The sequence below is a fragment of the Cynoglossus semilaevis genome, chromosome 14 (genome assembly GCF_000523025.1).
Source record: "Cynoglossus semilaevis isolate Cse_v1.0 chromosome 14, Cse_v1.0, whole genome shotgun sequence".
NCBI lineage: Eukaryota > Metazoa > Chordata > Actinopteri > Pleuronectiformes > Cynoglossidae > Cynoglossus > Cynoglossus semilaevis.
Window position 1 is genome coordinate 18,000,503 of NC_024320.1, and position 25,897 is coordinate 18,026,399.

At 42.9% G+C, this 25,897-nt stretch overlaps 3 protein-coding genes across 4 annotated transcripts; 1 reads left to right on the forward strand and 2 right to left on the reverse strand.

The window, feature by feature from the left end:
* Positions 1-552: 552 nt before the first annotated feature.
* Positions 553-17,942, reverse strand: LOC103389942 (metal transporter CNNM4). Of its 2 annotated transcripts, XM_008325584.3 has the most exons (8): positions 15,506-17,942; positions 13,375-13,518; positions 12,905-13,039; positions 12,450-12,619; positions 9,796-9,892; positions 4,476-4,565; positions 2,117-2,292; positions 553-1,823 (listed from the first exon to the last, which is right to left on the reverse strand). In XM_008325584.3, exons 1-8 carry the CDS (start codon positions 17,031-17,033, stop codon positions 1,359-1,361), a joined length of 2,805 nt encoding a protein of 934 aa, XP_008323806.1. In that variant the 5' UTR covers positions 17,034-17,942; the 3' UTR covers positions 553-1,358. The 2 variants fall into 2 exon arrangements, with proteins under 2 accessions (XP_008323806.1, XP_008323807.1); XM_008325585.3 differs by lacking the exon at positions 4,476-4,565.
* Positions 5,817-9,684, forward strand: LOC107989498 (centrosomal protein of 83 kDa-like). The gene has a single exon (XM_017038538.2). It carries the CDS (start codon positions 6,492-6,494, stop codon positions 8,871-8,873), a length of 2,382 nt encoding a protein of 793 aa, XP_016894027.1. The 5' UTR covers positions 5,817-6,491; the 3' UTR covers positions 8,874-9,684.
* Positions 17,943-17,976: 34 nt separating the features above from the next.
* Positions 17,977-25,478, reverse strand: LOC103389943 (SEC14-like protein 2). The gene is made up of 12 exons (XM_008325586.3): positions 25,348-25,478; positions 24,483-24,558; positions 23,111-23,154; positions 22,688-22,750; positions 21,968-22,156; positions 21,780-21,875; positions 21,626-21,686; positions 21,458-21,541; positions 20,865-20,971; positions 20,643-20,782; positions 19,701-19,867; positions 17,977-18,728 (listed from the first exon to the last, which is right to left on the reverse strand). Exons 1-12 carry the CDS (start codon positions 25,399-25,401, stop codon positions 18,595-18,597), a joined length of 1,215 nt encoding a protein of 404 aa, XP_008323808.1. The 5' UTR covers positions 25,402-25,478; the 3' UTR covers positions 17,977-18,594.
* Between the last annotated feature and the right edge of the window lie 419 nt (positions 25,479-25,897).

Consider the following 25,897-nt stretch of genomic DNA (forward strand, 5'->3'; position numbering starts at 1 on the left):
TCTGCAGGTTTACTGTGGGCCTGGTGTGAATTGATGACGTGTGGGTAAAGTCAACTGCTGATTGAACACAATTTCACCTGTGCTGACAATGAAGTCACACAGCAGCCACTCTGGCTCCAATCATCTGAATTCCACTTCCAATAAAAATAAATAAATAAATAAACATGACAGTTAATGTCACAGCTTTGTGGAAGTTTCACTCTTTGGGAAAAAAAAAAAAAAAAACCTGAAGTCACAGTCGGACACACGTGTCCCTGGACAGTAACCCGTGTGAGGCTGAGGGATGAAGCAAAAATGTGAGTCCAGCAGGTGAGAAAATCAAACCTCTGTTAATGCGTCCGCAGGTTCAGTTCATACAAATGACAAGAAGATTCGGATCAGGGATAAATAGGTCAAAGGTCAGCACAAAAACAGAGCCATTTGGTTGATGATTGTTCTATTATTGTTATTAACTGAAAATTATTTTTAATAAATAATCTAATTCAAAACCCCTCGGCAGAAATATGTTTATTAGTTGCCCCCCACCTCTCTGCCCCCCCCCGTCCTCCAGCTGTCACTAAGTAGATAGCAAAACCTGAATGACAAAGTGTTTCAGGACTAAAAAAGCAGAAGTACAGACGATTTATCATATTTGGATAAACCCAAAATGAATAAGGTAAATTTAACTTTGACCATTAAACACTTTTAGGATCTAAACACATCAGTGTCTTACTGACAACAACCAGAACAACACTCAAATGTCTCACTTCATCCTGGTTGTTCAGATATAGTACCAAGACACGATGAAAAGAACAACTGTTTGATTCTTTTGTTGGCATATGCCACTGACAGCAGCGCCCCCCTCTGGCTATGTCCCCAAATGAAAATGTATTTGAAATGATTTTGTGTTGTAAAAAAATACTATGGTTTCTGATGAACCAGTGAGCAGATTTACAGTTAAAATCAATTATAACTTGAAACTCGTTGGCTGCTCTGTGAACCAGGTCACATGGTACGACTGAAGCTAAACGAATACTGAAAGACTGTTTTCACTTAGAACTTCAGAAGGTTTTTGAACGTGTTACTTTTCTTTTTGTAATCTGTATGAACTGATGTTTGAAAACATACACACACACACACACACCTTAGTAGTTCTTTCCTCACTAGTGTTCTTCTGTGCCCATCTTTTGCCATCTGTTCTTTTGTGTCTGTGAGTGAGGGTCGGTGCATGCACGAGGTGATGGAGGAGACTTTCTGAGTGTGCAGATCCTCAGCTTCTCTCTGACAAGCAAACAACAGGAAGAGGAAGAAGAAGAAGTTGTGCCGGCCATGTTTTGTACGTGGGCGGGTAGTGTTTGTTTCCCCCGCGGGACCCCTAGTTAGATGGTGCTCTCGGTGTGTGCGTGGCTGATGGTGTGGCTGGGCCTATGTGGACTGAAACAGTTCTGCTGCTCACTGAGCAGAGTGGTGGTCTCCTCCGATCCGTTCTCTGGGCCAGCAGAGGGCGGTGACTGCTGGGGCTTGGAGGGCAGACCCTGGTGGGGGTTGATTTGGGACAGAGAAGTGTGGTTGTTGGCAGGGGAAGTGACCAGGACCAAGGGCTGGCTCGGCCTGCGGGCGTAGGAGGTCAGGGCGGCGCGGCCCCCCAGCGTCGTTGGCTGAGCGTTGTTGGGCAGCCTCTTTACAGGGGGCGTGGCCAAAGGGAGTGGGTTGCGTGTTCCTGGTGGTGTGACAGGAGGCAACGCTGTCAGCTTGTCCAGCTGAGAGTGACTGCCCTCCGGGGACTGCGGCGTGCTGTCCAGCCTGGACGCCAGGAGACCGTTCTGGTACTGAGCTCGAGTGATCTGCATGTGAAGACACACCGACAATTAAACATGACGCAAATATATAAATATATATAAATAATAAATATAAAATTATATATATGAAATATTATATAATATAAATATATACTATAAATATGTATAATATGTGGTTTGAATCCAAGTCCATTTTAGGAGTTCATGATGTTTTCTTGCAAACGTATCTATTCAGGGAAGAACTCTCATGGTAAACAAAACAAAGAAACAGTGCCTCAAGGTGGACAAATGACAGACCAAACATTTGCACTATTATCTTCGGTTAAAGAGTGTCCTACCTTTACATACTGCAGGTCAGACAGTGCTCGGACACAGAAGTCTGGTATGTACTGAAAGGGGGTGCCTGGGATCTGGGTGTTGCTCCCACTCACTGATCCGCTTTCTGGAGCACGCTCAGTGCAGCTAAGTGAAGCAGAGCGGTTAAGGTTGGCGCCGTGCAATGGAGACCGAAACTCTGGGGATGAAGGAGAGGGAAGTGAGCAACACAGTGAACATCAGAGACATACAGTATCAGTGAGTACCTGATCGGCGGCCGTGACAGAAATACACACTGACATGAAGAAATTCAGAAAACAGAATGTGCAACCAAACACAACACAAAACACACATAGATAGATCACACATAGATCACTGATTCCCAACCACTGTGTGTGCCGAGAGAGATCAATGATCCAATTTCACTGAATTGGTGTAAAGTTGTGTTAATTAATTAGTGCAAATAACTCACCTTGTGGAAATGAAAGGCAGAACAATTAAATACACTTACACTAGATGGCAGCAGATGGCTATTGAAGCTAAATTTAAAACATGAAATTACTGAAGATTTTCATGTCTTTCTTAATTCCTTTGTATATCAGGGTTGTGTTCAACTAAACAGGCCCAGGTCTCACACAGTAAATTGATTGTAGTAAATTAAAACCAGTAGATTATCATTATTACAGTATTACATATACACATCTTATTGTATTTTATTATTGCTTTAATACTGTGTGTCTATGTTGTGCTTTTTTTTTTTTTTACTTTCTTTGTTTTTCATTGTCTCTGTGTGTAATGCTGCTGCTACACTGTAATTTCCCAGCATGGGATCAATAAATAAGGATCAATAAAATCTGTCTGCCGGCCTGTCCGTCTGTCTGCCTGTCTACTGTTATGACATCATGTTCGTGTGGGGCAATAAAGGTTGGGAAACAGTGACATAGACAACCTACCATGTTCTCATGAAAATGCTGGTCATTTCTGCATTTACATCCATTTGCTTGAGTTGCAGTGTTTTGAACTCTCAAGGTCACAGTAATAATCATGGGTGAAGTCACATGACAGGAAGTGATGATCCACAACAAACAAATCAAACAAGACAGCGCTGTCAGAAAACAGGGGGACATGGAAGCAGCCCACTGGGGTCGACAAAAACACAGGTTTGTTTTAACACTGATGTGATGGTGATCAGTGAGGTGAGGAGACGTGAAGTGCATACACTGAGCAGTTTTGTAGCAAAAACTACTCTATGAGGCTGGTGTTAGTGATGTTGTTGGGGCAGAAAACACTCCCTCTATTCCAGTGGTTCTCAAAGCTATTCTGCAGAGCCACGTTTTACAGATATTGTTTTCACAGCTCGTGCTTTAAATGCTTCTAAAGTAAAATGTTAAAATCTTAAAATTGCTAATCTCATTAAAAACAGCAAAATAAACTTACAAATCAATGCAAAGTCCCTACTGTAGCATAATTAAAGATTATGGGGTGGCGCCCCATGACCTCATGACCCCTGGGAAGCCACCCTCCACTTTGGGAAACACTGCTCTAATTCCACTCAGTGTGTTGCATCAGATTTAAAGGGAAACAAGCAAAAAAAATGTCAAAAACTGTCTATCTGTCTATCTATATGCAATCCTATCATCCTACTCAGCTATTCAGCTAGTTAGCTACAGTAGCTAGCTACATACAGTAAGAATTTCCAGCTGCAGAATTTAATTATAGGCTAGTTCATTACCTCATAGAAACTTCTAAAGTTCCTTTTGTTGTGTATTTTTGTAAACACGACATCTAATTGTTATTTGGGTTTTAATCATTCATAAGAACACAAGGTGCAAAAACCTCTCTTAAAAAAAAGGGGTATAAAATTATTTATTTTCAAACTGCATATAATATTTACGGTATGAAAATAGAATACTACTTTTGCTTTTGACAATTTTGAGATGATGATAACTTCAGGGCCACGTTGTGTTTAAAAAGAACTAATTAAAGAAGAAGCAAAACCCCCCAGATGGATTTTTTAAATGACTTTACATATACCATTTATTTTACCAATAAATACAAATCTTTAAATTTCTTTTTCTATGTGTTAACTTGTTACAATAAAGAAAGTTCGGTTTAAGTCAGGTCTGAAGACTTCAGTCTCTGCCAGATGGTGGAGCTGAGAAATTTGCGTTATTAGCGTTAGCATTAGCGTTGCTCACTTCAAAACATTAATGTTGGTATGTGAATGAGTTAAAGGACACCATTGTAAACTGCAGTGCTAGTATGGTAATCTGCCGCTAATGCTAACGTCGTCATGCACTCATACTTGCTGGATCATTTCATCTGAATGTGATGAAAAAGGGGAAGATGGAGATAAAGGAGAAAACCGATGCAGCTATTTACCTGGGAAGCGAGAGAACAGAGAAAACCTCTTAAGAGAAAGTCGCCTTGGAGGGGGGGATGCCACTGACGGGGAGAGTGGCGGGGTGACGGCTGAGAGAGACAGGAAGTGGAGGAGTGGGGCAAAGAGACATCGGTCAACTCTCCTTTTTTTTAAATACAGCACTATGAAAACAAATTGGGTTGAGGTTTCATCTTTCTTTCAACTCCTGATTCTTCTAAACCATATGTGTCAAACTCAAGGCCTGTGGGCCAAATGTGGCCCGCCAAGTCATTTTGTGTGGCCCACAGGATCTAAAATAGTGTTGAATTGCCTTATAATAAAGTCCATGCTGCTAAGTTTCTTAACTTGAAATTTTTTGTATTATTACACAGAGCAGTGTACAATATTTGTAACTTGAATAATTAATAATCAATTTATTTATATGTAGTAGTTACAGCTACAGTTACAACCAGCCCTTCAGGGGAACTGTGTTGATGGGGCCCCCTGGTGGAAATGAGTTTGACACCCCTGCTCTAAACTGTGGTAGAGGAGAGTACTACACTGTAATATATAACTTAGTATTAAGCTTATTATTTAATATTTTTTATAATTTTTTTTAGCTCTGGATAGACAATAAATAAAGTGAAACATACAGCATTAGTTTATGTACATAAAAGCCCAGATTATTTTTGATAGGATTATTAATTCAATTAAACATAATTTCTATATTTAATGTTCAAGTGAAACACTGCCAACTGAATAAGTCATTCATCTCTCTCTGAAATTTCAGATATTTATTGCTTTGAAGGGTGACGACCGCGTTTGGCAGTTGTTATCGTATCTCAGTGTTGTGGTGAATTTTGGTCTGGCTTCACATCCTAATGAACAGCCTTATGTTTGCTGTGCAGTACGTGTAACATACATGTGACTGGAAAATCTCAGAAGCTGGCACATGACAAATCAACACTTTGTGAAATGTAAAAAAAAAGAACATTTAAATAAGGCATTTAAAGGAGCGTAAGAAAAGTGGAAGAGTAAAGTAGAGGTAGTAAAGGTGGGTGAGTTTAAATACCAAGGGTCAACCATCCAGAGTGATGGTCAGTCTACGAAAGAGGTGAAAAAAAGGGTGGAGGTAGAGTGGAACTGATGGAGACAAATGTCAGGAGGGATCTGCGACAGAAGAGCAGCAGCAAAGGTTTAGAAGACAGTAGTGAGACCTGCTGTGATGTGTGGTTTAGAGACAGTGTCTCTGTCTAATGTCTCTACCAACAGCATGTGTTCATTTCTGCTACTCCAAACTCCAGTCTCAACTCCACCCCCCCCCCCATCTCCCTCTGCCCTCACTGGTTCACAAAACATGATGTCAAAAGAAACTGACGCTGAACACAGACGTTCATTTACACGTTCACACACACACATATACAGTATATACATACATGTACATATATATATTTATAATACACATAAAAGTCACAAAAGATCTACTTGAACAAATTCACATCAAGCAGGTTAAGCAAACCTTTGATCTGTAGACAACGGATCAAAGGAAGGCACCTGGATACTCCTGTGATTGTAAACAATTTAGTGTATATACTGTATATTATTGGAGAAGGTGTAAGATCACGGAAATTAGTTACTCACTATGACCAATCAAGCAGTGTAGCAATAATGTCAAGGTCAATTTTCACCATCATAGCTGTCAGAGTAGCTTCATAACAACTGGTGCAATTAGGATTCAGTGGATCAAAGATCGGCAGTAGTTGGTGGTGGTGTGACCGTCGAGTGGAAACAAAAAATAAAATAAAGGAAGGAAGAAAAATCTACAAAAAGGAAGAATCCAAAATAACAAGCAACTGCCACGCGACACCACTACAAACCAATCAAAGTGATATGGGAAGGTGAGGATGAAAGAACAGCTAAGAAAGAGAGAACGCTGTGTGTCAACTGACGTTAATAATTCAAAATCCCACCGTCGTTAGGTCAAACAATACTATTGATACAAATGCCAACTGGCGTGAAACACCAAAGGCAAAGACATGGCTAACCACAAACTCAAGATTGTGCACGGCATGACTAATCACAAGCACAAAAACGAGAGGGATTTGTCTAATTACATGAAGAGGAGTCAAAGAAACGTAACTGACACGCTTCAGGAAAATTTTGAGGCTTTAAAAAAAACAAATGTGAATCTGCAGGAAAAGGTGAACAGTTTGGAGAAGCTCATTTTCGCCTTGGACGCACAATGTGAGATGGTGTCTACCAAGCTGGTCAAAGTGACCAAAAAGAACGAGTTTCTCACGGCTAAACTCCAGGGGGAGCGAAGCTCCAAGCTGGAGATGAGCGAACGCTTTCAGGAAGTAAACAGCACTCATCAGCAGAAACTTGACATTCTTCGACAAGAACTGGAGGTCCTGAAAGCCGTCGAGCACAAGTCCAACTTTAGTGAAGAGGACAAATATAATCCCGTGGCTGAAAGGAAGATTCCAGCGAGACATCCTACAGAAGCCCCGAGCATGGAATTTCTGTTCCTACAGGAGTTGCAGGAGCTGAAGGCACTAAATAATGACCTCAGCAGCAAACTCCAGGCTGAGACCATGAAGAACAAGTCAATGACCAAACAGGAGGAGTGTCTTAGTACTAAGCTACAGATAGAGCGTACCCTGAGACTGGAGCTGATGGATCAGTTAGCAAGGCATGAGTTGGCCCATCGACAGGAGGTGGAGGGTTTAAAACAGACCAGCAGCCTCACCAACGCTGCCTCTCAGGAGCTGGAGATAGTGAAAGCAGAAAACTCTGTGTTTCCTACCAGACTCCAGACAAAGACAGAGCTCAGCAGTAACATTCAGACTCTAAATTCAAGGCCACCCACCAGCCTGGAGATGGCGACAAAGAAAATCCCACCTCAGTCCAACCACGAATGGCTGAGCAATGAGCTGCGGAAGGGGCGGGCCGAGGTGGAATTGGAAAAAAACAACAACGATCTTCTAAAAATGCTGAAAACTCAATTAGAAAAGGAACGCATCCTACGACTGGATTTAATTCAGGGTCTTCAAAAAGCCATCGATGGTCACCAGCAGACGCTCGAGGATCACAATCACGAGCTGGGCACCCAGAAACTTGCCCTTCACAAAATGTCAAACAGACTCAAAGTCGAGGAGAACGTCGCTAAAAACCTGGAGGCTCAAAATAAACAGCTGTCCACCAACGTGACCGCAGAAATCAAAAAGAACGATTTCCTGAGAAAAGAGAACGAGTCTCTCACCAAACGGCTGGAGATGGAGCACAGCTGGAGACTGGAGCTGACGAATCAGCTGGAGAAGAATAAGGCGTCGTACGAGCAGAATCTGAAGGCTCTCAATCAGAGCAGCGCCGCCACAGAGGCTCTGCATCACGAGATCGAGGCCCTGAAAGCTGCAAACCTGGAGCTCACAGCCAAACTACAGACGGAGACGGAGCTGAGCACTGAGCTCAGAGCTCAACACGACGAGCTCTCCACCAGCCTGGAGAGGGAGATACAGAAGAACAGGGACTCCCGCACCGTGCATTTGCAGAGGGAGCAAATGTTGAGATTGGAGCTGAACGAGTCTTTACAAACAGAGAAAGGTTCTTATCAAGAAAAGATTGTGGCTCTCAACCAGGAGGTCAAGGCCCTGAAAACAGCAAAACACAAGCTCTCCAAGAGACTGAACAACGAGGGCGGGGTGACTTACAACCTGAAGGCCATGAACAAACGGCTTTCGTCCATGCTGACCATGGAGACCAACATGAATGAGTCCCTGTCCAAACAGCTACAAAAGGAACACAGCTGGAGACTGGAGCTGACGAGTCAGTTAAAGAAGCACAAGGTGGCGCACCAGCAGGAGCTGGACGCCGTCAAACAGGCCGGCGCCTTGACAGAGGCGCTCTGTCAGGAGTTGGAGGCCCTGAAAGCAGCCAAAGCCCAGACTTCAAACTCCAAACAGGAAAAAATGAAAGATGTCAGCAGTGCCCTGCAGGCCCTGAAGGACAGGCTGTCCACTGGCCTGGAGAGGAAAAACAAACACGGGGAGACCCTAACTCCAGAGTCGCTGGAGAAGAAAACCAACACTTGTCACAATCAGCAGGCAAAAGAAAATGCGACTCCGCGACAGGAGACTGTGGCGCTGGGCCAAAAACTGGACGCCCTGAAGACAGCCAAGAACAAGTTGTCAAAAAGCTTTAACTCCGACTGGGGACTTGGACACAGTGAGCACCCAGAGACAGAAGAAGCCAATCAGCAAAAGCTGGAGGCCATCTATAAGGAGTCAGAGAGGCTGATTTCAGAGGTGCTCGTACCCATCATTGAGCTGGTCGACAGGCTGGGTTTAAAAGAGATGGTTCCTTGGATGAACAAGTCCCCGGTTCCCTTTGACTGGCAAAGATCACAGGTGATCAGATGATCAGACGGAGCGTCTGTCTGTCTGTTGGTTTCACTTCCATGAGTGTGTTTTTATGTCCATGGTTTATTGGTGCAGAGCGATGGTGAAGGCACGAAGGAGTCGGAAATAAAAAAAATATATAAAAGGCCTGTCGAATTTAATGCAAATATAGGGAAAAAATAAATTGTGAAATGACATTATTTTGATGAACACATGCACACTGTATAGCCAACAATATATGTAAATATATATACATATATTTACGTATATTGGTACTGACCTCTCAGTTCAGTACATTTTTTGATCCAAAAATAAATGTGGATGCCAAAAAAATTGACTATTTTTTCACAGCAGATTTTCTCAGCATGGTACATGGGGGAAAAAAAACACCTAACCCTAATCTATTTAGGGCCTTAGTGTAGCCAACGAGTTTGTTTCAGGGTACAAACAGAATTTAGAATAAATAACTTCCTTGTTATCAACTCTTTTGCTGTCAAAAAAGTCAAATGATGATCTCTGCCTGTGACCAGTGATCCCAGTTCATTTGCATTATAACAAATAACGTCAATAAAGTTTCTTTGCGGTCTGATACGATGGGAAAAGAACGACTCAACGTAGGAGTGATGATTTGTGAATGCCGTACTCTACGACTTCACTCAGTGTTCCCCTGTATGGACCGAGTCGACTGACCGGGTCACCTCAGCGTCAGTTCAGCTCTTAGTGTCACAACTGTGTAACTGTATGGAAGCCTATGCAAAAACACACACCCTGGTGTTTTTGTCAGTTCGAATAAACCCCGGTCAGTGAAATGTCCCAGTCATGGTGCCGTCAAATGAGATTTGTGTAAAAAGCTACAGCAGTCACACAGCGTGTCGTGGTGGTTGTGTGTGTGTAATTCCCTGCTCGTGTGGTTTTATTTGAATGTATGCGAGCAGCGTTTTACCCAGTGCTGGGCTACTTAGAGCCATGACTCCGTAGTAAGAGAAAGCACCCGTTTCAAACTTCATGTTCTCATTCCCGGCTTCCACCTCCACTCGACCCTGAAAGGAAGGAGAGAGAGGAAATGAGGGGGAGAGAGAGAGGGAGAGAGAGAGAGAGAGAGGTGACTTGGGTGTGAGTTGTTGAAAAGCTTTGTTGTGCAAAACCTAGAAGTCATCTCCAGTAGCACTTTGACATCCCATGAATATTACATTCCAAGTGCAGGATCCAGTGTCTCTTCACCTCCGCCCGCCACTACCACTCCCCCCACCCCCCGGTCACCCTCTCTCTCTCTCCCTCACACACACACCAAAACCACGTTCACGTGCATATGGAGGTAGTCCTATGGTGGAACAGGAGCAGTGGTGCTCAGGTTGCTGAGTGTCTGCAGTTACTCCAGCCACACCTCAGGTGTCGACAACAAAACCTCCATGTAACTCGTTCACATTTTCAAAATAAATACAGTTTGAATTAAAGTAGCTTTAATCTTTTCCCAGTTCTTGAACTTACGTCACCAGCAGCTGCAGGAGCGTGCAGCACAAGACAGAGACGGTTCATGAACACTTTTGGTGCATAGCAAAACTGAGTCATTAGAAATAACTATTATTAGATTATTAGATTATTAGATCTTGGGTCTGTGCTGTACCTGTATTAGCGTATTTATATTAACACTTTCAAAGTGAGGAAGGTAAAAAAAACAGGTGAACACAGAGTAACCAAATTTGTCAAACTGTAGTAAATCCTGGTAATAAGTCATGAAGATAATGGATGTATCTAACCCACTACTATGAAAAGTTGGGGATATTTGGCCTTTGGGTGAAATTTCAGGAGGAACCTTAAAATTCAATATATTTCTAGTTGACCTGCATTTGTGATCTTGTCAGGTTTCAGCTACGTCACCGCGGCCTGGTCTCTGATTGCCTTGTGTAGTTTGAGTCATCGAAGACTTGGGTCAAAGTGACATCATCATGGAAACGGGACTGGGGTCAACAACAGTTCTGGTGTGTTTTGTTATGTTATACTTAAGTAGTAAAGCAAATACATATATGTATGTATATTAAAAATGTATATGTACATATATACGCATATATGCATATGTACAGTATACATTATGTATACTGTACATATGGATATACATATATGTGTATATGTACATATGCATATATGCGTATATATGTATGTATATGTACAGTATACAGTATGTATATGTACATATGTATATACATATATGTGTGTATGTACATATGCATATATGCGTATATATGTATGTATATGTACAGTATACAGTATGTATATGTACATATGTATATACATATATGTGTGTATGTACATATGCATATATGCGTATATATGTATGTATATGTACAGTATACAGTATGTATATGTACATATGTATATACATATATGTGTGTATGTACATATGCATATATGCGTATATATATGTATATGTACATAGAGTATATATATGTACATATACACATACACATGTATACACATCCGTTGCATATAGTACTCTGCCTAGAGCTCTTCTAGTCGGCCTGCTTGTCTTCTATTCCTGGTGCAAAGGCATGTTGGTCAGATTTCTCCCTCTACAGCCTGACCTGTAATCTCTGCTCCCATATGTTGGTGTGTGTGCTGCCATCTGACAGCACCAACCACCTCTGCTCATCTGCTTTCCTTCTTTTCCAAACTCCTTAACCCCTCAATCCCCCTCTGATCACCTTGACTGCTCTGTGTCTTACGTAAGAGGATCTATTGGTGAAGGTTGAGAGTGAGTGGAGGCGTCAGCGGCGCCATTGTCTGACTGACGACCTGAGCTGTTAGAGTTATTTATCCATCTACTGTATGTGTTAATGAATCAAAAGAATCCTTGGATTGGCGGTGACTGAACACTGTCAGATTGACAAACTGTTACTGAACCTAGTGGATTCCCTTATTCTTCTTTCAAATAACAACTACTAACTCCGGGGCGTCAGCTTCTTTCACAGTTTGTGTGTCCGTGGCTGCCTGTAGACTAATACTCCCTGCAGACTGAAGCCCTCAGTAACCTGGGATTGAAGCGTGTTTGTCACCAGTTCAAACCTGTTGGATCCAGACTGACTTTGCTCTGACCTTTTACTGACCAGCCCTCAGTGGTCATGTAGTGCATGTGTGTGTATAAACACATACCATATATTTCTACATAAATGTATATATATGTATGTCTATATACTGTATATATATGCATATATATAGTCAGTTTTTATATATTGAAAAGCCATTCTTTTACTTGATCAATCACATGCCAGTTTTAATTAATCACAATTAATCATGATGAAGGCAGATAAATCAACATCTGCAAACCTATGTTTAACTCAAAATTTAGCCTGGTAGAGTTAGTGGTTAGTATTATATTTTTATGGTGTCTTGAAGTTTTGAATGTTGAGTTATAACTACTTGTTAGCCGTAGACCTACTGCCCTGCGTTCAGTGTAGTCTCAAAGAATGCAGGCTGGTTTTTGAGATGGTATTTTCAGCTCCAGATGCTTCAGTGAAGCAAAAACTATTTCCCACAGTGTAATTCATATTTAAATTCATGATCAAAGTACACGGTGTGTGTGTGTATTTGCAGATTGAGTACCTGCAGAATGAGTATGAAGTAGTCGACAGGTTTGCCCCTCTGGTAGATAAAGTGCTGTGGTGAGCGCTTGTCATTTTCATTGAACTTGAGTTCCTCGATAACATCTGGGTGTCTCAGAATCCTCAGGAGAACTTTGTCTGTGATCTGGAACGGGCTGAACAGGGTCACCTCTGAGAGGAAACAAACGTTTTCATAAATGAAATCGTCACAACGATGACATTCACTATTATGAAAGAAGAAACATTCACTGTTGTTTAGTGATCTTATTAATTTCAATGACATTCAATTTGGAAAAAAAATGAAGAAAATCAATCTTGTTTATAAGTAACTTTCACAAATGTCCACAGGTGTACTAAAAATAAGGAGACAGACACAGACGGGGGACAGTCTGTAAACGATGCTTTAAAAAGATCCGTCCTGTCTCACTGTGAGATAAGCTGCTTCTCTGGACTCACCTGTGGCCAGGAAACGATGGGCGGCCAACATGAGCTGAGGAGAAATCTTCACCTTGCTGTCGCCGTCCTGCTTGAAGGCAGAAAAGTCCCGTTTGTTTTTGTTGGGATCCACCTTCTTCCTGTGTCTGTTATCAGCTGCAAGTGGAAGGAAAAGGAAGAGATGCATGAAAAATAACAGCACTGAACAAAAAACATTCACTGTAGGCAACAGCCTGCCATTATTTTAATATAGTACTCAAAAGTTGTAGTATCCTAAAAGTACTTCACAGTCCATCATAATTATTTATTTATTTTTTAAAGAATATTCCATTTTAATTTTTTTGCAAATGTTTGGGGTCAGCGATTAAAAAGACCCGATTACTGATTTGACCTTGTCACCCCAAAAGAGTGAATGATTGTTAGCAGGGTGTGTTACTGAAGAGCAATATAATACGGAAAATATCATTTTACTCTTCAGGACAGGAACTCACTGTACAGGTCGGATTCATCCAGGATCTCTGACTTAATGATCTCTTCAATGACATCCTCCAGGGTGACCAATCCCAGAACCTCGTAGAAGGGGTCGCCCTCTCCCTCGTTGTTTACTTTCTGGACAATGGCCAGGTGGGACTTACCTGGTAGAAGAGAAGAGAGAGAGGGAGAGAGAGATAGAGAGAGAGTGCATTAGAGCAGTACTTCTCAAATAGTGGGGCAGGCACCCCTGGGGGGGGGCACGGTGAGGTGCCAGTGGGGCATGAGGGGCCTCCAATGAAATATGGCTGGACATAAGTGTACCACTGCTGTAATGCATGAATGATAACAAGCCTCCAGTCACTAGGTGGCAGCAACACTACACGTAAACAGAAAACAATTGAGAACCACTGCATGAGAGAGAGATTTGAGATTTACATCAATGTAAGGTGAAATGATCATAAACCCTAATCCTGCACAGAGCGGAGCGTCATCCATGAACTAAGATCCAGACATCCGGTTTAAAATAGCTGTCACTGAAGTGTCTCAGCCTCTTAAAAGTGTTCATCCAATTAGCATGCAGAAGCAAGAAACATTACATTCAAAGGTCGTCAATGCAGCTCAGACAACACTGCTGAAAAAAAGTCACATTGTTTGTTTGAATCCTGTACTATTTTTGGCCACAGCTTTTACACTGTTCAAAGAATATTAAAGGATCTAATTATAGTAAGCGTCCAACACTGACAGTCAAACATCCTGCTCAACAAAGAGGCACCTTTGAAACTAGAGCTGCTGATAAATAATAAAAATATACTGTATGTCTTGGCTTTGATTTATTATTAATTATATCTCAGAGGCAGTGTGACAATGACAGGCTGTGTGTTGACACATCAGTGATCAGTGAACGTCTACTGGACCTAACTAGCTAGCTAACTAACTAGCTAACAAACCGACTAACGATCAGTCCAGAGGAGGAGGTGGTATGCTTGGTAAGGCCACAGACTGTAAGTAAGACACTGCAGTCCTCCATTAGAGTCACTGAGAAATAATGAGCTGTTCTAAAGACACAACAGCAAATGTAGCGTCAGATCAAATCTATTTCGCACTTCATTTTTACATCAGGAAATACATTAAATCAACACTCGGGATTTAATGTATTTTAATCCCATTTAGAGGAAAAGTCAGTAAACAACACAAAAACCAGCAGATCGTTTGTGTTTTTGGCTTCTCAGACCTGACCAGCAGGGGCATGCTTCCCTGATTAATCATGCTTATGGACACAGACTGCGTGTGTGTGTGTTTGTGTATGTGTTTTGTTTAGTTCTTCAGAACCATTAGCAGGACTAATACAGCCCCGCGTCAATCATTAGTCTGGAAAAGGATGATACATTTAGACAAATCAATACAACAAAAAGGACGCTGCAGTGACATCTGTTTGGTGCAGAGGGAGAGAGAACACAGTCCATCTTAGAACTAAACCTCCCCTCTGGACCTGGTGTTTAGTTCTGCAGAGCCACAAAGACATGGAAGACTGGACGTCCGATGGTCTTTAGTCTGATTCTGAGTGGAGGAATTCCATTATCTCCACAAAATGATACAAATTGATTTGAATAACTTATTATGTCAAGTATGAAACCAAACAGGTTCTACGTGGAACAGAACCAGAGCTCCACAGCACTGTTGTTGTAGCAGCACCAGACTAACATACGAATCCACACACCCACTGGTGACTCAATGACCAAACGTGGACTGAGACTGTATCAGTGGGTCCAATCAGTATGAGTGTATAAACCTGTGTGTGTTTGTGGCTGGTATAGCTACACTTGCGGGGACTGAGAGAGAGTATATTTTGAAGCTTGAGATTTAGTTTGGAGTTGGGATTAGAATCCGAGGTTAAGGATTAAGATTAGGTAAATAATTGGAATAGTCTAAGGGTAAGGGGCTAGGGCAGGCGTGGGTAAACCTTTTGACTCGCAGGCCACAATAGGTCCTAAAATTTGACGGGGGGGGCAGGGTCTGGAGCAGATAGATGGAGCGTTCGTGTGAATTAAGATAATGACATGTAAAAGTCGGGGATGTCTGTGTGAATAAAACAAAAACTAACTGCACCTAAAACACCGAGGTCTAAGTTAAACAAATGAGCTGACACACCTTTCTTGAACTCCTCCAACATGGCGTCCAGTTTAGTGTCGTGAAACACAAAATGCACTGGATGGTTGTAGAACTTGGTGATGGTCTTCAGAGTGGTGCAGTCGTCGGGATCCACAAACGCCAGGTCCTTCACGTAGAGGATGTCCACGATGTTGGACCTCTCGTCATCATACACCGGTATGCGTGTGTATCCGCTCTCCATGATCTCTGTCATGGTGTTGAAGTCCAGCACAGCGTCCGCCTGGATCATGAAGCAGTTGGCCAGGGGTGTCATCACGTCCTCCACTGTTTTAGTCCTGAGCTCCAGCGCCCCCTGGATCATGTTGAGCTCCTCTTTGTCCAGGTCGTTGTAGGGCTCTGTCACTTTCAGCATCTCCACCAGCTTCTCTCTGTTGTACACGGTACCGATCTCCTGACCCAGCAGGACATCCAGCAACCTACTGATGGGATAGGACAGCGGCAAAGTCAGCAACATGAAGAACTTGGTCAACACAATGGTGTTCGCACCGACAGCCAGGCCGTGGCGGGAACACAGCGCCTGCGGAACGATTTCACCAAAGATGACAATCCCAATAGTCGAGGCCACCACCGCCCCCAGACCCGATCCTATCAAGTCGTCCAGGAGGATGGTCAGGGTTGTGTTCACCAGGACGTTGCCCAGAAGGAGCGAGCACAGCAGGTAGTTGCCTTTGCTGCGGATGGGTTCTATCTTCCGTGCGTATTTCTTCTCCTTGTCCGTGCCACAGCTCTGGACGATGCGCAGCTCCATGGGATCCAGCGCCATCAGCCCCAGGTTTAAGCCGCTGAACATCCCGGAGAGCACCAGCAGGCAGGAGATGAGGATGCCCTGCAGCCACATGGGCATCAGAGGCTTCTTCTCCTCCACCACCAACAGAGTCGCGTCGCTGTCCCCCAGCTGCGTCCACCTGCCCTCTTCCGTGCTCAGCGTGCACACCACATACAGCTTGCGCGGTTCGGTCTTCCGCAGCGGTTTGACGTAAACCGACAGCAGCCCCGACGTGCCGCGGCTACTGACGTTCATGAAGGTCCCCACTGTGATGTCTTTGGTGAAATCCGCACAAGTCCTGTCCGCGGGGTCTATCGACCCGCTGCTGCTTCTTGTTCTCTCCTCCGCATCCTCCGGGAAGTCCAGACCTCCTCCGCCTCCTTCTCCTCCGCCTCCTCCTTCTGTGAGCTCCGCGAAACGGACCTGTGTCCAGGCTCCCGAGTGCAGCTGTACCCCGTAAAACCGGAGCAGCACAGAGCTCTCCTCGGTCACCTGGATGACACCGTCGTCATTGGTGCCGGCGGGCTTGTCGCTTCTCTCCAGCCGCACGCCGAGCACCTGTGTCCCGCCGCTGCCGCCGCACCTGCCGTCGGGCCCTTGTGTGGCTGTCGCCACCGTCTCTGTCCGCCCGCCGACGGCGCTCCACAGGCAGATGACGACAGTGAGAATGTAACCCTGCTGACCGTTCCATTCTGTCGCCATGTTTGTTTCTCTGCTCGGCGACCTGGGAGCTGACGTCATTTACTCATGTCCGAGCGGCTCCACCCACTCCATCAACCTGACACACACACACACAGGGCAGCGATAGGTGGAGATAATAAACAAACATCCACACCCCCTTTTCCCTCCATCACTCTCTCCCAAACCTCACTAAACTGGAGCCCCATAAACAGTGTCGCGTCATTAAACCCAGACGTTGGGCTTCATGGAGACAACTGGACCGGAGGGTTTGGGTTTGAAACTGAAAGGGTTCCAAAAAAAAACGTGTGACGTGTCTCATCAGGACCAGGCTTTTATTCCACAACAGACTCACAGACAGGTCCGGAAACAAGCAGTGTCAACACCCGAATGTTCTCGAACTGATGCAAAATATCAGACACACAGAGTCTGATGCTGTGATGACTCACTGCAGCAGCAACTGCTGCCCTGAAAGCCTTTGGGCAATGCGGCAGCACACAGTGGACGGACGTTGATTCTCTCTCTCTCCCTCTCTCTCTCTCTCTCTCTCTCCTGCCTTCAGCTGCTGCTGTTATGTAAAGGCACATGGCAACTGTACACCACCCACCCCTCCCTGCAGTGCCTCCTCTTCTCCATCCTCATCCTGCACCATCCCTGCATCCTCCTGGCACAGATCCCACTCAGGCGTGCTGCATGAAGACACACTCAGCATCTTAAACAGCAGAACCACCACCACCACCACAACAACAACAACAACAACAACAACAACAACAGGGTTATTGCCTAAATATCAGCATCAAATACAATTGCGTAATAGTAAATATAACTAATAATGACATATAAAAACACTCTGGTGCTGCAGGGAGACAACAGACAGTATGTGGTGGTGAGTCAGTGTTTTTACTGAAGGTGATTCTCATCAGTTGATTAGAAACACAGTTGATGAAACTGTGTGTGGATCAAACCTGTCCCTGACATNTGGAAACAAAAGCCTTGTTTGCATGGATGATTCCACGGTAACAGCCTTTATTACAGACAGCATTAGTCCAGTGGAGGAGCTTCCATACATTCTAGAAATAATGATCATCAAGGGTTTGTCTTCAGCAGAGCACGAGGGCGGGACAGGAAACCCTGTAGGTCACAGACAAGGTGAGTGACCATGTGACACAGTGATCATGGTGTGTTCACATGACCTTGGCTGTTGATCCATGTTCTCTGCTGCTACAGTCTGGTTTTGAACCTGACTCTAACATCCATTTCTAAATTATAGTTCAATTTAATAACGTACACGACTGAGTACACGGTGGTACTCGTACTGTAGTCACATTACATGCAGTAATATAAGTATATATAAGTATATTTTAACCTGGGTTAATATATTCAGTCCAGGACCTGAGATAGTATTTAAACAGCATTGGTACTACAGACGTAGACGAGTCACATCGACTGACAACAGAAGGAGTCAGAGTGAGTCACTTCAGTCCAGGGATGTGAAGATGTCCTCTGTCCTCTGTCTCAGCCAGGAAAAGGACAGTCTGACCAGGATGTAACCACAGAGTTAATGTTCAACCTAGGGTCGGGGGTAGATGACCAGACGTCTGTGCCCGTGTGGTCGAGGTCAAGGTCACTGCAGCCGGACAGTCCCTCGGCTGGTTGGACTTGGCGTCTGTCCGTCCAGTGGAGGAGGAAGAACCTCCACTTTGTAGCTGACTTTTTTGGACTGAAGGATGCTGTAGCTGTTGTCGAAGCACAGCACGTCTGCACAGAGAGAGAGAAAGAGAGAGAGAGAGAGTTCAGCTCTCCTCGGTCACAATCCTAAAACAATACTTTCATCTAACTGTTGACCGGTTGAAGGGTCTCTTTTAAACAGCTGTTCAGATCATTTAACTTCATAACGCTCTATGGAATGTGTCCTTCAATGTCCTCGTCATCGTAGGAAACTCCATTCATCTTCAGGACAGACTGCTGCAGTTTCAAACTGTTTTACACTTCTCCCAGTCCGTCGTTATTTATTTGAAAAATTTGATCATACACACAAATGTCCGCCAGAGGGCGGTGGTTACTAAAAAAACAACCTTTTGAATTTTTTTCGATCTAAGGCTTTCAAACGATTACATTTTTAATCTTTTTAACCACAGGTTAACTCTATTTAATTCAAGATTAATCGGGATTTAGCATGTTCGTATTTCATAGCGATTAATCCAGATTATACAACGCTCCTAAATATGAGAAAAAGAAGATGTTTCTGCATATTTCTGTAACAGGAAGACAAATGGCAGTTGTTCTCTCTCTCATTACTCATTGTGTGGTATCGCTAACGTGGAGTTATGAAAGTTCAAAGATAAATTGTAAAACTCTCTGAAAATAACAGAACAATTTGTTCACATATCCTGCATTTAAGTCTAAACTTCTTCATGTTTGAGATCATTTTGACTGATGAAAAAAATATAGATAATAAAAAAAGACTTGTTTCCATTCAACATGGTTAAAATAATGAACTATACATTAAATATTGATAAAAGGAAAAACATGTTTGTGATGATTATAATAAATTATTATTGTAAATAAAAATGAGCAGAGCAGCAGGGCTGTGAGAGACGAGTCTTGACTCTAAAATTCTAACATCTGTCTCTGAACTATTTGACTACTTGTTTTATTACTTCTGTAGATATAAATGTGGGTGTAATTCTACATCCTGTCACAGTGTGGCAGTGTGTGTCGAACACTCACACACTCCAGCCTCAGGGAGGCTGAGCCAGCTGTCCTCGGGGACCAGGTGTGCGTTGTAACGTTCACTGGGCAGCACCTGCAGCATGTCGGCCACCTTTTGACCCCCCTCTTTGGTCCGTCTGTAGACACCGAACCCAATGTCCGCTCCGTCACTGGCAAACTGACACCTGCACAAGAGAAGAAAAAGAAGAGCTTCAGCCTTAGTGTGTGTGAAAACTGTGTCCAGATCAGAGTCTGTAATTGTACAGTGCGTCTGTTGTAGCTCCTCCTCAGTCACAGACGTGTGTGGGACACTTCATTATATGCGAAGAAACATTTTTGGTTATTTTAATTATTCTTATTTTTGGACAGCAGGCATCTTTGTCCAAACTGAATGAACCACTCTCCATATTCCAGTGTTTCCCAAACTTTTTTTTCTGTCACAAACCTTCGCGACCCAAGTTGACAGACATTATTCATAAACTCCTGGAAAACATGATGCGAGACGACCCAAAAAAAAACCCTCTTGCGACCCACCTGAGGGTCGCGACCCAGTCTTTGGGAAACAATGCTATATTCTAAATATTTGAGTATAGATGTAGAATGTAATGAAATTACTTTTAAAAATGAAAATGAAAAATAATGAACTGTTTATTAGATTCAGTATTTTAATGGGTGGCTTTTTTTCTTCTTTTTTTTCTTTTTTCATTCATAACTTTATTTAACCAGTAGAAAAAACTCTGTTTTTAATAGAGTGACCAGATGTAACAACAATATGACAAGACTGTTCACTGAAAGTTCACTGATTAAATTAAGCCAACGACTGAACTGTAGTAACTTTGTAACTGATGCTAACTGTGGGTTTGAATGGTAGCTAAACTGTCACTCAGGTTTAGCTAAGTCAATCACAGCCTCTCTCCAACGTGTCGTTAATGTAAGACGACGTTGCCGGGTGGTTGATACCTCAGTTGACTCTTGGGCGCGGCAACGTCGCACTCCAACTGGTAGATGGAGCCACGGCTGATGGTCACGCTGTTGTCATACTGAACTTTCACCGACTCCTGGACGTAGTAGGACTTGGGTACTGTGCCCCCGTACCTGATCTGCAACACGGAGACCAAAGCAGTTATCCCACAGAGTCCATACTGAACTAACTGTTCAACTCCCGCTCTCCTGTGACCTCACCATTGTTCTGCAGCGAGGGTCACCGTCAGGGTCGGTCAGATTTCCTCCGTACGCCACAGGAAGCTGCTCAGGATCAATGTGCTTCAAAAGAACATCTTGCCAGTTACCTGCAAGTAGATGATTAAAGATTAGGACTAGGATTAGGATTAGGTTGTTGACCAGGTTAAGGTCAACCGGCAGGGGTTAGGGTTAGGGTCATCATGACAGCAGCTGTGGACTGTCACTGCTCTAAAACAGATGATTCTCCACAACGCTGGTCTGACATTCAACTTCAGGGTCGCAGGGTGGAGATGGTACCAATCCCAGCAGTCATGAGGTGAAGGCTGGGTCCACTGGGACAGCTCACCAGTCCATCACAGGACCACATGTAGAGACAAACAACCATTCACACCCACATTCACACCTATGGTCAGTATAGTGTGAACCATTGAACTAATCCTGCGTATTTTTGGGCTCTGTGTGGAAGCTGGAGTATTTGAACTTACACCCAGTAAGAACATGGAAACACCATATAGACAGAACAGGAGTCGAACTAACAACCACTGAGTGCCTTGCTGTTGTTGAATGTTTAAAAAAAGGAGAGGTTTTCTTACCTCCTAAGACGATGATCTTGCGTCGTGTTTCCTCACAGAGGAAGTGTTTGATCAGGCTGTAGGCCATGGGAAACATTTTGGGAGCTGCAGTGAACAATGAAGAAGCAGAAGAAGGTGAGGGATGGAGAAATGTCTGACAACGACCTCAAACCACAGGAGCTGAAATACCTTTGATTAGAAACACTCTCTTCAGCGCCTCGGGATAGTTGTCCTCAAACATGGTGAGAATCTGCAGGAGAAGAAAAGAGTGATGATGATGATGATGATGATGATGATGATGATGATGATGATGATGATGATGATGATGGGTTGGTGAACTAACCTCTCCGTACGTCTCTATTGCAGGTTTCCAGATGTGTTTGAGTCCCAGTCCTTCACAGTCATAGATCAGAGTGATGGCTTCAATGCTTTTTCCCAGCTACGTCAGACAGAAGGTCAGAAAGGTCAAAGGTGAAGGGTAAGTGTTACAGTGATGGGAACTGATGGTCAGAGATGTGAGGAAACACTGACCTTCTCCGACTGCCAACAACACTCTCGTTGCAGCATCTCAGCGTGTCGGATCTTAGTTTTCAGAAAGTCCTGTTTGGTGGCCGACAGCAGCAGACCTTTAGGATCCAGAGGACCAATCACATCGTACCAGACTGGGCTGCCCTCTCTGTCATAACCACACAGTCCTCCAGCCATGTACTTCTCAATCACCTGACGAGGACAAAAAGTGAAATTACGATCAGAACTGTGGACAATTACAGCTATAACTTTGGTTAAAGACGCAGGACAAGAGTGGACACTAGAGGGCCCCAGTCAGTCTAGATTACTACAAAAACCTGAAGGTTGTCAAGTAGACACTTAAAAGAGTCTTTGCCACATGACTGGTTTAATTGTCAGGGTTTAAAATATATTTTAAAAAATTGGGATAGCTAACATGTACAATAATTAACGTTGTCCACTAGATGTCACTAAATGACAGCAAAAGTAAAAATTAAAGCAAAAATCCAGGTTTCATATTTTAAATAAAACTGGTCCATTACTAAAGTTGAATTTAAAAACAGATACAATATTGTGAAGTATTATATTTTTATTTTTGATATTTAAAAAAAACTACAATATTTTGGAAGAGACAAAGGAAGATACCAAAAGATAACTTATTTAAAGGTATTCTATACTTCATTACTAATACTATTAACACTGATTGACATTGTGTGTATACATAGTTAGCAACAGACATATCACCTCTGGAGGCTTCCAGTCAGAGACGATGGTGTCGACTTTCATCTGCCTCCTGAACTCCACGTGCTGGAGAGCAAAGGAGTGACACATGAAATAAACACAGAAATGTAACGATGTACAGAATTAACCAGTGAAACAGGCACTTCTGTTTGATAAGAACACGTTCAATGGCAGCAGTCTTCAAGCAGAGTGAGATGATAATCCAGCATAAAAGATATTTAAATGAATCTTCTTAAACACAAACATAAATCTGGCCTATTAAATATTAAAACAAGTGTCTAGTTCAAAAAGATAATGGAGTAATAAGTAACACAAACAGTTAACATAGAGAATCCAAATACTGCATCTACGTTTATAGGTCACAAAAAAAGAATTTTTTTGTACATCTATTTTGTGAAGCTCAGGATTTATAAACATCGTCCTCACCTTTCTGATCATAACTTCAGACTTTTGAACATTGAAACTCCGAGCTGGAAAAAAAGAGAGAAAAAAAAGTGCAAAATTAAATAATAAAAACATAAACAGACTTTCGAACTAATACTGTGAGTAAAGCTGTACTTTTAAAATAGCCTTTTAGATGTTTATTTGCTTTTAAAAAGGAATTGTATTGTGATCCACCATAAAACATAAACATACTTTGGAATACTGTGAGTAAAACTATACTTTTAAAATTTTAGATGTTTATTTGCTTTTAAAAAGTAATTACATAAATATAATTTTTCTATTTTTTTAATTCCAAGAACTGTTGTTCGACCTTTGACCTCCCTGGTGAATCCAGAGTCAAACATTAAAGTCTGCTTCATTAGGACATTGAAGTCTATCGCGGCCACGTTCCCTCCCAGGTCAGTGGAGAACATCGGTTCCTGCTGCATACCTACCTCACACAGACACACCCTCAATAATCCTGTTAATCAGACCCTGGTTCATGTCACCAGTATCAGTACAGAGCTGTAACAGCTTCATTAGCATTACTCTGTAAACGGTGACAATGTCGACTGACTCTGAAGTGGATGTGGATTCAGTTCAAATTAAATTCAAATATTTAATTTTTAAATAAATGTAACTTAAAATGTATGTAAATTTACCAAATTAAATAAAAAAGAAACAGACACACAGAGGCCAAAACCTCAAAGAATAGTAAAAGGTTAAAGAGGTTGGAAGCAGCTGTAACAGGTGTCGACACCAAATACTCAGCTGGAGAATTTCTCACACACTGAAACTGACTGCAGTGTCAAAAACACAGAAACAGGTTTGTGTGTTTGTGTTTGTGTGTGTGTGTGTGTGTGTGTGTGGCATGTGAACCGATTTGAACAGGGACAGCCAATACACGGCCTTTGTTTGGTGTGTTTCAGTGGAAGACTGTTTTTTTGTTTGTTTGTTTGTGTTTTTTACCTTTGCAGGTTTCTGTTAGTCTCATTCCGATAATATCGCCCCAAAATTAGCATATTCTGTAATATCTGTAAGAATCGTTATCGGCTTTTCCTCCGATAATGAAAACGCGAAGACGCAATGCCTGGGTTTTCCCAATTGATGTGTGTCCTAAAAATAGTTTTGGACATAAACGGCTGTATATTACAGTGAAAGTCACTAGATGGCAGCATTGCAGCTCATTTAACTAATCTCATACTCATGCAGTGGTTTGTACAGATAAATAAATAAATATTACCAGGCCTATATCGGTTTTGGTTAATATAAGAATCTAGAAATTAAGTGTTTGGACAATATCAGCAAAAAGTTCATATGGGACAGTATGAGGACCATAGATACCACAGGTGGTCTGCAGGTGTGTGGGTCTCACCTCTGAGCCAGCGCAGGAGGTAGTGGTCATGCTGAGCAGGCAGGTTAGGGAGAATGTCCTGAATCTTCCCCCGAAACTAGAGGGAGACCATAAAGGCTTAACAGTGTAGCGTGGAATACAGTATGACATGAACACAAACACTGTTGGAGTCAGTTTTTCTGACGTGATGTGTTTATGAGACCCTGTTTTTTCAGCATTTATCCAATAAGTTCTGTCATAGGTTTTTGGTTAAGAGCGTTGTTTTTCACAGTGACACTGAACACATCACTTCAGTTTCACTCTAACGTGTTTAGAAAGTAACCAGTTTTTTAGAGTCCAGTAGGTTTGGGTTAATTATGTGTTAGTGATTTAGTTCACGTTTTTACGCTGCATTTGTGATTTAAACAAAACATGTTTTAATCTTTAGTGGTCCTGGTATGACAAACTGAGAGCTGGTTTATCCCAGGGTCAGGTCTGGTACAGATATAGGCTGTAACAGAGTAAACTTAGTTATATTAAGATATTAAGAAGAATGGAGAGAGAGACGAAGATCGTAATAGCATGTCATGTCATTTTCAGTAGAGGAACAATTACAGATAACAACAGCTGTGAAGTAGTATTTTTGTATGAACAGTACTTCCACAGTGAAACCTGGAGTTAAAGTGAGTCACACATCAGTCACATGAAAACAGCTACTGCTGCTGAGTGGCCCCCCCCCCCCCCCCCCACCCCCCCCCCCCCCACCCCCCCCCCCAGAGCAAATCATCGGTCATGACCTGAAGGACTGAGGATTTTCCCAGACTAGTCAACAACACAACAAACAGTTTCACTAATCAGTGCTACTCACTCCCTCTCCCTCTCAGGGTACCGATCATCGGTTTCTTACCTCTGCTAAGATCTCAGCCTGTTTGGGGCTCAGGTCACCCACTCGTCCACTCATCTCGTCTCTGTGACGGTTTCACTCTGACTGACGGCCAGACAGTGAATGATCTGATCTGGGGGCCAAGAGGAGGGAGGGAAGAAAACACCACACCCCCTTCAGACTGACCCTCCCTCCCACACACACACACACACACACACACAGACAGACTTGAACTTTGAGTTGTCAGCTCTTATTGCGACACAGACCTCATTTCACCCCAGCAATGTGCACTGCCATCCCACCCCCAAAACTTCTATCTATTTAAACCATGTACCTACAGTATAGTCCACTGCATATTCTACTTTTCTAATTTCCAAGGATACAGTCAAGTATAACCTGAGGTGCAGGTACACAGACAGTGTGGTCAGATATGGGGAAGAAAACACAAGAAAGATCCACAGAATAAGCCACTAATGTTATAAGGATACTGAATATATCAGGGGTCACAAACATATATTTTCTTTAGCAGGAAAGGACTGGCTGGAGTCAGCAGAGATCTGTCACAGAAGAAGCA